This window comes from Synchiropus splendidus, chromosome 4 (assembly GCF_027744825.2).
Source record: "Synchiropus splendidus isolate RoL2022-P1 chromosome 4, RoL_Sspl_1.0, whole genome shotgun sequence".
NCBI classification, from domain to species: Eukaryota; Metazoa; Chordata; class Actinopteri; order Syngnathiformes; family Callionymidae; genus Synchiropus; species Synchiropus splendidus.
Window position 1 is genome coordinate 578,040 of NC_071337.1, and position 12,563 is coordinate 590,602.

Here is a 12,563-nt window from a genome sequence, read left to right on the forward strand (position 1 = left end):
CAAGTGGCTGCTGCGGTTACTGGTGACAGGAAGAGGTGAGAGGAGCAGCCGCCGATGGCTCGCCGTGACACAGACGCCACTCCACAGAGAAGCGGAAGATCCGCAGTGTATTGTCCATGACAGTGAAACCATGACAGTGAAGTGGTGCGGGTGCGGGTGCAGCTGCAGCGCCTCTGACCTCCGGACGTAGATCCCCTCAGTCAGCATCAGGGCCAGGACATCATGAGCGTGTGGAATTATCACGGCTCGCTCAGATCTCCTCACCTATCTGTTGCCGTCATCAACATTTCTAGAAGTCATATTCCACTCATAAACCACAGTTCAAATGAGCAGAACACATTTTAAGAAACAACTTCACAATGGAAAAAGAAGATAAACATAAATAGCTTTATTTGGAATTCAAATCATGCTGCGACCTCGTGTGGCCCCGGGCCGCACTTTGCCCACCCCAGGTCTCGGGGGCGACAGAGACATGAAAACAAGAGTTGAAGGCCTTTTTTGAGAACCACGTGACCACGAGTGCGCGGCAAAAAAGACGCACTTCACATTTTACGCAGCAATTTATTAAGACCTGACGGGTTTGGGGAAATTGGCCTCCGAGAGTCCCACAGTGCAAAGAGAGTTTCACGTTCTGCTGAAACCAAAGTAGCGCGCCAACTGCCGGGGAGCGGCGCAGCCATGCACTTTCAAGTCAGTCAGTCCCGACAATGGAGGAGAAAAACAACACAACCGTCTCGTCCCAGAACACACTTTCCATTCACTTCTCATCCAAAACCAAACGCTTGTTTGCCTCAGTACAGCTGAAGGCACAGTACCAGAAGATAGCAGCCTGAGTGGAAAGTCCCGCCATGCTGTGTCCATGCACAAGTCCTCGGCTGCCCTTCACGACAGCGTGCTGGAGTCACATGAGCCGCCGCTCTGCCTCGTCCTGCTTCCCACAAATGCGATGGCTGGTTTCAGGAAGCCACATGCCGGTATCTGCATGCGAGACGAGGCAGAGCAGCAGAATGAGTCCGATGACACGGAGTGACCCAAAGTCAAAGGACAGACTCGGAGCTCTTCTAGCTGCCAATGTCACCGGCGGCTGCTCTTTAGCATCAATGTTAACACGTGGAGGAAAGCTGGACGCGGTGAGGCGACCGCCGTTTAGAGCGGAACACCAGACTTGGGTGGGAGCTAAAATCACAGAGTCCACCTCCATGTCTGCTGACGGCGTGAGCCGCTCGCGCAGAAGCTTCTGTTTGTTGTGAGCTCGTAGCAGCTGCAGATACGAAGAGGAGAAGTCCATCAGGATGAAGCTAAAGTGCGAGTCTGGCTCGCAGGTCACCTGATGGCCAATCCTAAATGAAAGCTCGTGCAACATCGGGGGATCCTTCCAAACCGTACCGTCCTATCGCACATGAGCAGGACGTTCCTCCTGACCGTGAGTCACCAGTCTGAAGGTGCTTCTGAGGCGGCTCATAACTCACATTCCAAATGAGAGAGGAGAAACATCCCAAACCCTGTAATGGGCAGGGCAGACAAACGTTTGCAGTATGAGGGTTGAAGTTCAAATGTGCAGACGCAGCACCTTGAAGGCTCCAGTGACGCCAAGAAGACCATGAACCTTGATGCTGTTACAGTTTTGCAGCGTCAAAGAGTGGCTCCCTTTTTATAGGACAATAGACGCTCCTCTATTCACTTCCTGCCAGGAGATTGGCGTAACTTCATTAACAACAAAATGGAGACCCGCCCCATCCACATACTTCACATGAAAAAGTGGCCCAGTCAGCGCCTCTCCTCCAGCAGGGTCACCTCTATGTTCCGCCGCGACCCACCAACCTGGATGACCTTCAACATCCAACAACGCTGCCTGAGCCGCAGGCGTTGCCCTCGTTCAACCTTTGCGTGAGAGGGAATCAGAGCTGGCTGAGGTGTTGATACTTCACCACTGAATCCAGGGAGATCAAAGTGAAAACGTGTGTCTCTTGGCTCACGGCGTTGGTGCAGGTTCTTGATCCCACCCATGGAGAGCACAGGGCTGAGCCAGCGCCCCCTGGGGTTCGCTCTTCTATTGCGGAGGATCCAATTGGCAAGACATCAACACTATCTGGGTCAAACAGACATGTCATTTTCAAGAGCTCAATGTTGGCTTCCGTCTCACTGGACAGGCCCAGGATGGAGGACGCAGCCTGGTGAAGTGCAAAGAATATTCCAGAAACAAACGCATGTAAACTTGATGATTTTCTTTTCCCTTTTCGTCTCAAGGGCGCCACGCCAGGCGACTGGGCCCAACATTCAGAGGACGTCACGGTTCCAGCAGATGGCACCAGCATGGCGGCGGCGGCGGGGGGCGGGGTGGCTTTTATCGGCAGCTAGTCTCCGACAACATTTCATTATCCTCCCTCTTTCTCTGGTCCGTGTCCAACCATGACTCCATCTGCCAGAGACGGAGCACAGCCCTCCCCCACCCAACACTTTCATTAGCCCCTGGAGGTTTGCCAGCCAGACGTCCAGGGGTCGAGGAGGCAGAAATATTTCACTTCTGCTGCGGGACGGTCTCATGCTAACGCGTAACAGGGGAGCCAGGTTGGAAGCAGGTCCAGAGAAAAGACGGAGCTCCGGGGGCTGCTGGGACAAAGCCCCGCCCTCATCCTGTCTAGTTCCCTGCCTCGGGGTGGAGGCACTGGCCCACCCGAACACGGAGCGCGCCGCTCTTGTGTAGCTGCCAAAGCTTGACAAACTCCTCCGGCATGGCATGGAACCACTTGTAGGGCAGGATGTTGTCATAGTAGTGGTGGCTGATGGGCATCTGCCGCAGGTCCACCGAGAACGGCCAGAAGCCGTAGACCGTGACTTCCTCACAGAGTCCCAGCGCCAGGCTGACCAGGAAGAGACCCGTGGAGAGGCGCTTGGCGTGCACGCCGCGGGACTTCCAAAACCTCCCCACTGAATACAGGAAGTCGGGATTTGCAAACAGCATGGTGAGGTTGGAGGCGGAGTCTGCCAGGGTGTAGGCGGCGCGCAGGGAGGGCTCAGTGCCGGGCCTCATGGAGAAGGCCGGCATGTAGACGTAGCTGGAGCCGTACGCCTTCATGTAGTCCACAAAGGGCTTTCTGGACCACAGGAGGCTTTGGAACCTGGAAGACAAGGGCGAAACATGAAATCAGGATCCGCGACATCGAGTCCGCTTTAGAGGCCAATGAAACTCCAGCAGCTCCGAGAGCGTCAGCTGCAGGCGGAATCGATGGAGACAGAGTGACCTCACCGCAGTATGATACCTCTATGGATTGTGACTAAATGCTGCCACACCGCCAGGTGCACTGTTGCCACTTACAAGCTCTAGAATACGGCAGGGCTCGGACACTGCGGCTTGGAGGGCGGTGACGCTTCGGGGGTGATCCGGTTTTTGGGCACTTCTGGTTTGAACTAAATTTGGGCCTACTAAGATTTACTGCAGCGAGTTTGGCTGAGTCGGGTCCATCCGATCAGTGGGTTCTTAGTTTTCGGTGGGCTGAGCGTCACCTGCCCCCCATGACTCCCAAGCCTGGTCTTCGTATCATCTTTTAGCCGACAGCTTGGTTCCTTGTAAATGCCGTGTAGATGGGTCCCCCACACCCTGGCACACCATGTACCCAGGAGGACCTCTCCTCCTGACATCGTCTCCAGCTTTCATGCCAGGATCCTATTTGACCACCAGGTGGCGCAGCAGGATCTCCTGAAGCCCGACATGCTTTTGGCTCCGGCGCCGACATCTGACCGAGCGACCTGACGCACCTCTTCTCGATGATGCTGGGGTTGGCGGTCACCAGGTTGCTTTTGGTTCCCACGTCCTCCACGTATTCCGCCGACAGTGGCGGGAGGTTGCATCTGTGGGAGCAGGAAGCACAGCTGTAGCACGGGTCAGGACAGGCACCGCGGCAGGCGCCGACTCCACCATGTTAGTGGTCTCACCTGTGCCTTCCATTTGCCTCAGGTGTTTCTGTGTATCTACTGCAGTGGTTTACTTTGCAAATGAGATGATAGTAAGTAAATCTCTGCTGAACTATGTAAAGAGGCTCATGGCATGCCAGCCACGCAACCTTGACTCTCCCTGCATCGTCCCTGTTGTTGGGCACGGACCCCTGCTGTCACAAGCGTGTGAGACACTGCTGCTGCTGCACACAGGGTGAGTCTGAGAGTTGAACCACAGACCTGTTGGACCTCGAATCCCCTGCAGGTGTCACGTGTCTACTGCCGTCCAGGCTCGGTGAAGGCTTTGTGCAAATACGATCCAGAACTTTGGGTAGTGTGTGACACAACTCCACACTGAGGAAAGTCCGCTCAGGTGGATTCCTTCTGGCGCCCTATTTTGGGATGCTTTCTGGGGTGATTAGGAGGAGGCCCAGGACCAGACCCGTGACGCCATCCACTTAAGTTACACAGTATTAGTGCCCTGCATACATGGCGTCAATCACATTCTTTTCAATAGGGCGGCAGTAGTAGCTCCTGCAAGACAGGGCTCTCAAACTTGTGGTCCCCGGGCCATTAGTGGCCCTCAGCATGCTGCTGTGCCAGCTGCCCCTCAGCATAGGTGTGGTCCCCACAGGGGCCCCACTCCTTCTACGCTGAAATGTATAGGAAGCACTGTGAATTGCAATGGAGGAGATGTAAGCTTTACCTTGGAATCCTCCACTTAAATGCAAGGTGCAGATATCCAACTAAGATAGTTTTGTTGCAAGTATGAACTGACTTTTACGCGTGGTTCCACGGTTACTTCTACATTTGTGGTTACCACGCCTGTTGTGCCAGTGGACAATGGGAATGGGCCAAGATAGGAGCCAGAAGCCCTTGAACTCAGAACTCTCTGGTCTCTGTCTCTGGTTGCGCCCAGTCATTTGAATTTCACACCCACTAGCAGGGTCTTTTAGCGCCACACACCTGGCGTGTCATGGCCTAGCCTCTTTCCTTTAATGCTGTGTAGCCTCGACCTCGGCACTACTAAAGAGCAAGCGTGGTGTCAGGGCATCTGGGCCTGAAACTTTCGAGACAGGGCGTCCCAGTGTCAGATGACAGGCCGCCGTGGGCGTTTCCTTCCCGCTGACAGTCAAAAGCAAGAGTGGCCAGATGCGGATCAGAGAGGAACACCCTTTTCATGGAAGCCAGTGAGCTGCCACTACGATTGGGCCCCAGACGCCCCTCTGGCAACAAGCCCGAACTGCATCCTGGATGTGCTGGTCATATGTCACGCTCATGCTTGAGCCCAGAAATAGGCGGGATCAGAATCTGCTACTGTCTATCGATTGACTACAACAAGCCTGTTGTGTTGCCGCGTGCCTGATGTGGTTTGTTGCGCTGCCTCAGTCACTCACTCCGCATGAAGCCTGTCAGCAGGATTAAGGGCGGAAATGCCTTTTCCTCCTCCACCGTCCCGTCCGCAAGACGGAGGACACCAGGGAAGGACTCTGGCCCTTGAATCTCTCGACAAAAACCAAAATACGTCAGATATTCCACATGGTCCACTAGTGATGGAACATGTGGAAATGATCAAACATGTTGGTGCAACTTTTCAAGGTCTGTTTGGAGGAAGGTCTGGGTTTCATCTGCTTCCCTTCAGGGCGAGTGAAGGCTGGAGCAGGGACTGGGAAGCGCTCGGACGCCGCTGCAGCAGCGATATGAAAGCGTCGCCTCCACAAAGAGACACAAACTGGCAGGCCACATCAAACCAGTGTTTCAGCCTCAGCTTGCTTCCCACAGCACAAGCAACAGTGAGCAGCAGCCATGAAACTGGGGCCAGATCCATGAGGAGAAGCAGGCCACATGATGGCCATCTTCCAAGGCCATTTTCCATATTTATATTTCATGCTCCCTCCTTCCATCGCCCGCCTCCCCGACCTCTTTTCCCCGCTATCTCTGTGGCCCACGTCCTCACGGCCGGCCGCCCTTCTCTGGAGGCTTCGGCTGCAGAAGAATGTCGACAGGAGTCGACTGGGTCTCACCGCATGACAAAGTCGGCCTGGTCAATGTCCCGCCCACACTTGCTGTGCCTCAGGATGCCTCCGTTACCCACCACCGCACATTTCTTCAGGGGCAGCTGCAGAGGGTTGTTCTGCGGAGGGAAACAGGAAGTGGTCAACCCCGGAAAAGCTTGGTTTTTTTTTTTACCTGTGATTTGATTATCGACATTCAGCTCAGAAGCACTTTGAGATGAGCTCAGATACTCAGCAGAGAAACTCCCCCCTGCGGTCCTGAGCATGAATCACTGTATCCAATGAATTTCCCGGGCTGCAGCCGGATCGCGGTCACCGTGGAGACGGTGGCGTCCGGTCGCGTCACTTCAGAGGAGGGAGCTTCACAGCTGCGCTTCATCTGGCAGCGAGAACGGTGACCCGTCATGACGGGAATGTCCTCAGCTGCACGACTCCTCAGTTCAGAGGAGCCGAGAACACGGTCCAGGGTGAAGAGGTCAAACCAGAGGAACACACACTCACGCTCACTCACACGGACACTGCCTTTCATTGATGGCTTCATTATCAAGGGCTGTCGCCGTGGTAACGCTTCGGCCCGGGACGTTCTCTCCCTCGGGGCAGAGACCACCGGATCTTCCTGGTGGGAGAACTGCACGCCACGTTCCCATAAGCTTCCAGCTCACTGGACCCGAGAGGCACCTTTCAGTTCCACGACCAGAACAGAGAGAAACCACTCAGACTCTACAGCAGATTCCAGCAAGAGGATATTTTCAAGTGTCATGGCATGAGGGCGTTTGAGAGCATATCCAGGAAACTGGCCTCTGTTAGCACCTGCACATAGCAGGCGTCGAAAATCCCCTCCATTTCCTCCCATGCTTTTCTTGTTTAGGCTCCATGACTTCGATTTTTCATCAGGGAGAGCATGTTTTCTTCTATCTTACGCCGCTTGACACACACACACACACACGGCAGTCACTGTTGCAGAGTCAGCCATTTTAGTCTCCATCACCCTGTTTTCTCACTCTTGTCTGCCATTGTTGTTTTGCCTGCGCTTGTCTGCCCGTGAAGGGAGCTGCTGGGTGGAGGTCTGCTCTCTCCGGGTGCTTTTCTTGCTGACCTTACTTTACCCCTCTCTCTCTACCTCTCTGCCAGTCGTCGGGACGTGAAACCACCTGCAGATATCTGTCATTAAAAGCTTGTCATGGGTGAGACGCGCAGGGGTGCGTGGCGCCTGCTCATTGGTCGGCCTAAGTACAGTGGCGTGTGGGAGCCTTCATCCGTCCAAGGCCAGTCCCCATGATGCCAGGGCTGCCAGCTCCCTCAGACCTGCAATCACAGCCGCTCTCTCTCACCACACCCAGAGAACCAGAGCAAACCAGTCGCACCAGGTGGACGTTCAGGGCAGGATCGAGCAGGGCCACATTTCCTGTCAGACGTTCAGGGCAGGATCGAGCAGGGCCACAGTTCCTGTCAGACGTTCAGGGCAGGATCGAGCAGGGCCACAGTTCCTGTCAGACGTACAGGGCAGGATCGAGCAGGGCCACATTTCCTGTCAGACGTTCAGGGCAGGATCGAGCAGGGCCACAGTTCCGGATCACGAGCGCGTGCGGCACTTGCCCTGTTTCTACTGCACAGCAGCAGCAGGAATCACCTTGCCACGCAGGTTCTGAAGTGCCGGACCAACACGTCGGACCAGTCGTGTGCTGTGGGAACCGTGCGCTCATCTCATGAGGCAACACGTTTCCTTGTTTCATTTAGCAACAATGAGGCACGAAACAGTCAGCGGAGCGGAGCGGCCGCTAAACAGAGGAGCCCTTCCATTAGTCACGCAGCGTCGCCTGGGTTTCCATGGCAACACACAGCCCCCCCGCAGGCCAAGAGACGTCCCACTCAGATGCTAACGGCTAACAGCCACTGTCGTACCCACGAGAAGCTTTCCAGTGAGGCTCCGCCCCCCTGCATCACCAGCTTCTTTTTTCTTTGTGCTCACCTCCCCCATCCTCGGTCAAAGCACAAGCACAGCAGGCAGCAAATTAGGGTCAGGCCGCGCTCATCGCCACCCGGCAGGACGTCAGCGGGCCAGCGAGAGGCTTCTGCACTCACACGCTCGGCCACACGCCTCCGATAGTGTCTTCACAAGACACACCTTCCAGACATGTTGGTAAACAGCTCCAACACCACAGAAGCAGCCTGAATGTGACGGTCCCACACCGTTGTCATGGGAACACGCAGCGACTGGATTCCCATTCTGCTTGTTGCTCGGCCCACACCAACGTCAACAACGTATTCTTCATGTCGCTCGCCATGTTTGAGTTGGCTTCCACGTCAAAAATCCACGGTGGTGAGTGAGGAGGCAGCACGTCCTCGAGAACTTTTGTGCTTCTGTGTTTCAACGGAGTGAGAAGCCCGAGTCACCGCTGCTGTTTGAGGGGCCGACGCGGCGCGAGCCTGCGACCCTTGTTCTCTGTGTTGGCCCGACAGGCCTGCTCTGCCACACTGGGGTCTGGCATGTGTTTGATGGTCCCCGGAACTGCCGTTTATAACCACCATAAAGGGCAGGTCTGATAGTGTAGGCACAGCCCCGGCAGAAGGCCAGAAGGCAGATATGATCAGCCAGTCATGACACAAGCACAGTCCACCGTCACCCTCTTTTCACCTCGGCCTGGAGGGCGGAGGGAAGGTTCAATTCAGGCCCAGAGCAGAGGCTTCCTCCTGAGGAAGGCTTCCTCAGAGCGTCCAGGGTCCCTCTGGGCCCCGCATGGCAGAGTGGATCCTCCAGGGGCGGCTGCCGTGGCTGAACTCTGAGCTGAGCCAGGCTGCACGTCCTCCCAGGAAGGGTCCAGACGTCCTCCTTCAATCACTGACCCCATGTGCGCGACAGGAAGGAAGAACTCTGTCTCAACTCTGGCCCGCCGACCCTGGCGCTGATCGGACCGGGAGCTGAGGAGATGTACTGTCGAGGAAATGACTCGTGACCAGGGAGTCTCTTCTCACCTGTGGAGTCGCTCCATGGTCACGGTCCAACAAAGACATCAGCCCGCATCATCTGTGCTCCTTTGAATTCCAGCACACAGCACTTCTACTCAGAACAAAAGTCAGGGTGCAACAATAAAGGTGCGGAACAGACCTGTGTAATTATCTAGTTCTTATGACTTCTTTCACATCGCTGTGTTTACAAACTGCAGGATTTAATGCTGTGAAGTACAAAGTTCGGTACGAAGCGTTTCAGCACTCGTGTTCCCTGCCCTGTGACAAGGAGCTGGAGGTCACTGAGCTAACCAGGACGGCGCCACAGACATGTCGGAGGTGCGCACTGCCTCACACAGCCACAGTGTCACCCCAAAATAAGGCCGTCAGAACAGTCACCAACGGCAGGTTCTACACAGAGCGTCGCTTGATGTTCAGCGCCCTCTCCAACCTCCCAGCTCAAAGCCAAGTGGCGCTTCCACGGTTTGCTCTGTGACGCACCTCGGAACAGACCTTTGGAGCCAAGACAACAGCTCTCTCAGTTTGGAAACGACCCATAAAGGAATGTGGATCTTCTCATATTAGCACCTGCTGGAGCGGAGTTGCACTCTGCCTTTGACTTCGTACCTTTGTCTTTAGCGTCATATAGTTTCAATGGAAAGACCAAGGGCTGCGACAACGAGTCGTTAAACGCCATCCAAATGGAATATCCAAAGTCTTGGCAACACATTTTGTTATCGGACTGTTACCACAGTATCATTTATGGGAATGAAATCAACATTTTTGCTTCTTGTTCCAGGAGGTTGTTTACACTCAGAGTAGGATGCAGGTTTGTCACCCACTCATTGAAACATCACTGTTAGCTGGAGCCGAACCGGAGCCCAGTCGGGCAGCAAGGAGCCCAGGCTGCCCCGGACCTTCGCCCAGGCCTCCACTGCCAGCGGCCCCCGCTGCCCCTGAGCTCACGCCACGTGTGGCTCCACAGAACAGAAGAGGTTTGTGTCCGCACCTTGACAAACAGGGAGTAGGTCTGGTTGTCCACGGTGTGCGAGTAGTAGAACTCGCCGTCGTACCACAGAACCTTGCCCAGCGGCGAGTTCTCCCTGGTGACGGCAAACATCCTCTTGGGGTCGCAGCATTCCGTCAGCAGCTTCCTGCGAAGGGACTCACATTAGCGAGGAGCTCGGGGAGGACGGATGAGTTACAGTGGAATGAAAGAGGAAACAGAAACGGCAGATAAGAAGCCCACGCATCTGGGAGTCTGTCAGCAGCGCTGACAGCGCCGCGCGATAGAGGAGCTCGTCACTGAAATCAAGGATGAAGAGGAAGTGGAAATGATGTCACTTCAGAATTTTGATCTTATCCAGGAGTGTGTCCGGGATGTCCCCGGGTCCCGATCCCCTGCCACACAGCAGGTCACTCAAACTACAACAATGGAGTTGTGGTTCAAGCTAGCCACACTGCTGCACTTAATGTACGGATCTGGATCTGGATCTGGATCTGGATCTGGACAGATAGGTCCGTGCTCCGCCTTCATTTCCTGCGTATTCCTCCATGATTCCATAAGGATCATGGATACAGACCAAACGGAGCAGTACCAGTGGAGACCATGGGGGGCAGTGTTGCTCCCCGACACCTCGCTCTAGTGAGACAGGAAGAAGACAGAAGAATGGTGGCAACTCTCCGTCCTCCAGTGGCCAGATATCTCAGGGCCTCAGCGACCAGCGCCTCCTACAACGCTGCCTCCGTTTCCTCTGTTGTGCCAGAGCTACAGGATCAACACTGACTCCACAGTCAAAGCCACGTGGCTCTGGAGCTCTGACTCTGGGCTGCTCCCCCTGCTGGATATATATGGGGGGAGCAGTAATAACGTGGTAACAAACACACTGTGACCAGTGACATGGGTTGAGGGCTCCATTTTCGTACACAACTTGAGCGTGAATGGCCAGATGTGGGATAGTCCCAGATGGCCTCCCGAAACATCAACAGGAAGTGTTAGTTCTGAGGCAGTGAAATTCAAACTTCAGGAGCCCAGCGTGTGGTGTTGACCAAGCTTCACCACGGCACAGACATGTTGCCACTTCAAGGCAGCGTCCACAGGAGATGTCCGTCCACACAATGTGTTCCATAAAACACTGATGTTTTTACAGGACAGCTGGATCTTTGCGCCTCTCTGTGTGTTGGGCTTCATGAACAAAGATGGTTCCAGTGTTGCTCCACGCATCTCACAGTGCTTCAGTGATGGCTGCCTCCCTGCTGCGGTCACATGACTCTTTTTCTGCCAGTGCGGAATCGCCCCCTCGTGGGACCTGAAACCTTAATATTCAAACTCTGCGATGAATGAAGTGTGTCGAGCTGAACGCTGAGAAGGTCGCGGCTGACTCGGGTGTTGGACTGAACTCTCAGGTCGCTCATCACCTGTGCGCGTGCGCGCGTGTCGGTGATGTGACGGGACACTGACCTGTAGAGACCGATGGCGCTCGCGTTCTTCTTCCAGTCGCCCCGCTGGCGCAGCACCTCCTCCACCACGTCCTTGTCTCGAGGGAGTTTGTAGAAGGGGAAGACGTAGAACCAGCAGAGGACCAGCAGCGCCAGGGCCGCCCACGCGGACAGCTTCCCGCGCCAGCAGCGCAGCGACATCTTCCTGCGCTCAGACCCGAGGAGGACGCGGGTGCACGGCAGCCGACGGCAGGGAGCCCCAACCCGCGAAGGTCGCTTGAGAAGAGAGCGCGCGCCTCCTCAGCGGCATCCACCCACCGTCGCGTGAGGAATCACCGGCGCCCCGGAACCATCCATCCGGGGCCGCGTGGCCCGCTTCGGTGCAGTGAGACGGGCTGGGTCCGTGCTGCCAACAGCCCTCACCGAGACAAGGTGCCTCTTTATGCGGGTGGGGGGGGGAGGGTCGCAGCGGAGCGAAATCACGGCCGGAGAAGAAGCGGAAGTGCGCCTTCAAAATAAAAGCATGTCACACATGAGTCCCAGACGCGTAGGAATTAAAAAGAAAAAGAAAAAACAAACAATCCGGACACGATGGCGACACTGGCCAAATCAGCCCCGGTTCCGATAAATTCCGGTGTCGAATGGAGTGACTTCCGAGTTCCAAATGAAGGGGCGGGGTCTTCGTGAGCCCCAGTTGACGTGACCTTCGGTTTCACGACTGATTCAGCTATTAATCATTATTCATTAAACCCAGAGTCGCGTTTGGATCGTGAATCCCGGGTCAATGGTCAGGCGCTTCAGAAACAGGCAGCTTTGTCTGCCAGATTTGCCTCTGATGTCGTCACTGCTTTAATGCCTTATTGCGAGACACTAAAGTCGTGCGCGACGTCATTTCATTTTCCATGTCGTCTCACCTTTTTCGTGCGCTCCAGGTGACGTCACGCAGCCTGAAGTCGGCTCTGGCGCCCTCTGCTGGAGAGAGGGCGACCATGCGGGCGGCTCTGGCTCAGACGCTGACGCCACCTGCTGGGCTGCCGCCCGAGGCGACTCTCCCCCCCCCCCCCCCCGCTGAGAGCCTTCACACCTCTGCCTCGCTCCGCCCTGTCACTTCTAACTTCGCCCACACGAGGGCAGCAAACGCCGGAAGAGGCTTTGTTCGTGTTCAGAACCGGCCAGTGACGGCTCTGATGGCTGTCTGAGCGAGCGCACGACATGCTTCCAAAACAACTT

At 55.5% G+C, this 12,563-nt stretch overlaps 1 protein-coding gene across 1 annotated transcript; it reads right to left on the bottom strand.

Annotated features, from left to right (window-relative positions):
• Window positions 1-373: 373 nt before the first annotated feature.
• Window positions 374-12,151, bottom strand: st8sia1 (ST8 alpha-N-acetyl-neuraminide alpha-2,8-sialyltransferase 1). Its single transcript, XM_053863642.1, has 5 exons — window positions 11,356-12,151; window positions 9,904-10,048; window positions 5,958-6,067; window positions 3,757-3,849; window positions 374-3,119 (listed from the first exon to the last, which is right to left on the bottom strand). The coding sequence occupies exons 1-5, from the start codon at window positions 11,532-11,534 to the stop codon at window positions 2,639-2,641; spliced, it is 1,008 nt and encodes a 335-aa protein (XP_053719617.1). The 5' UTR covers window positions 11,535-12,151; the 3' UTR covers window positions 374-2,638.
• Between the last annotated feature and the right edge of the window lie 412 nt (window positions 12,152-12,563).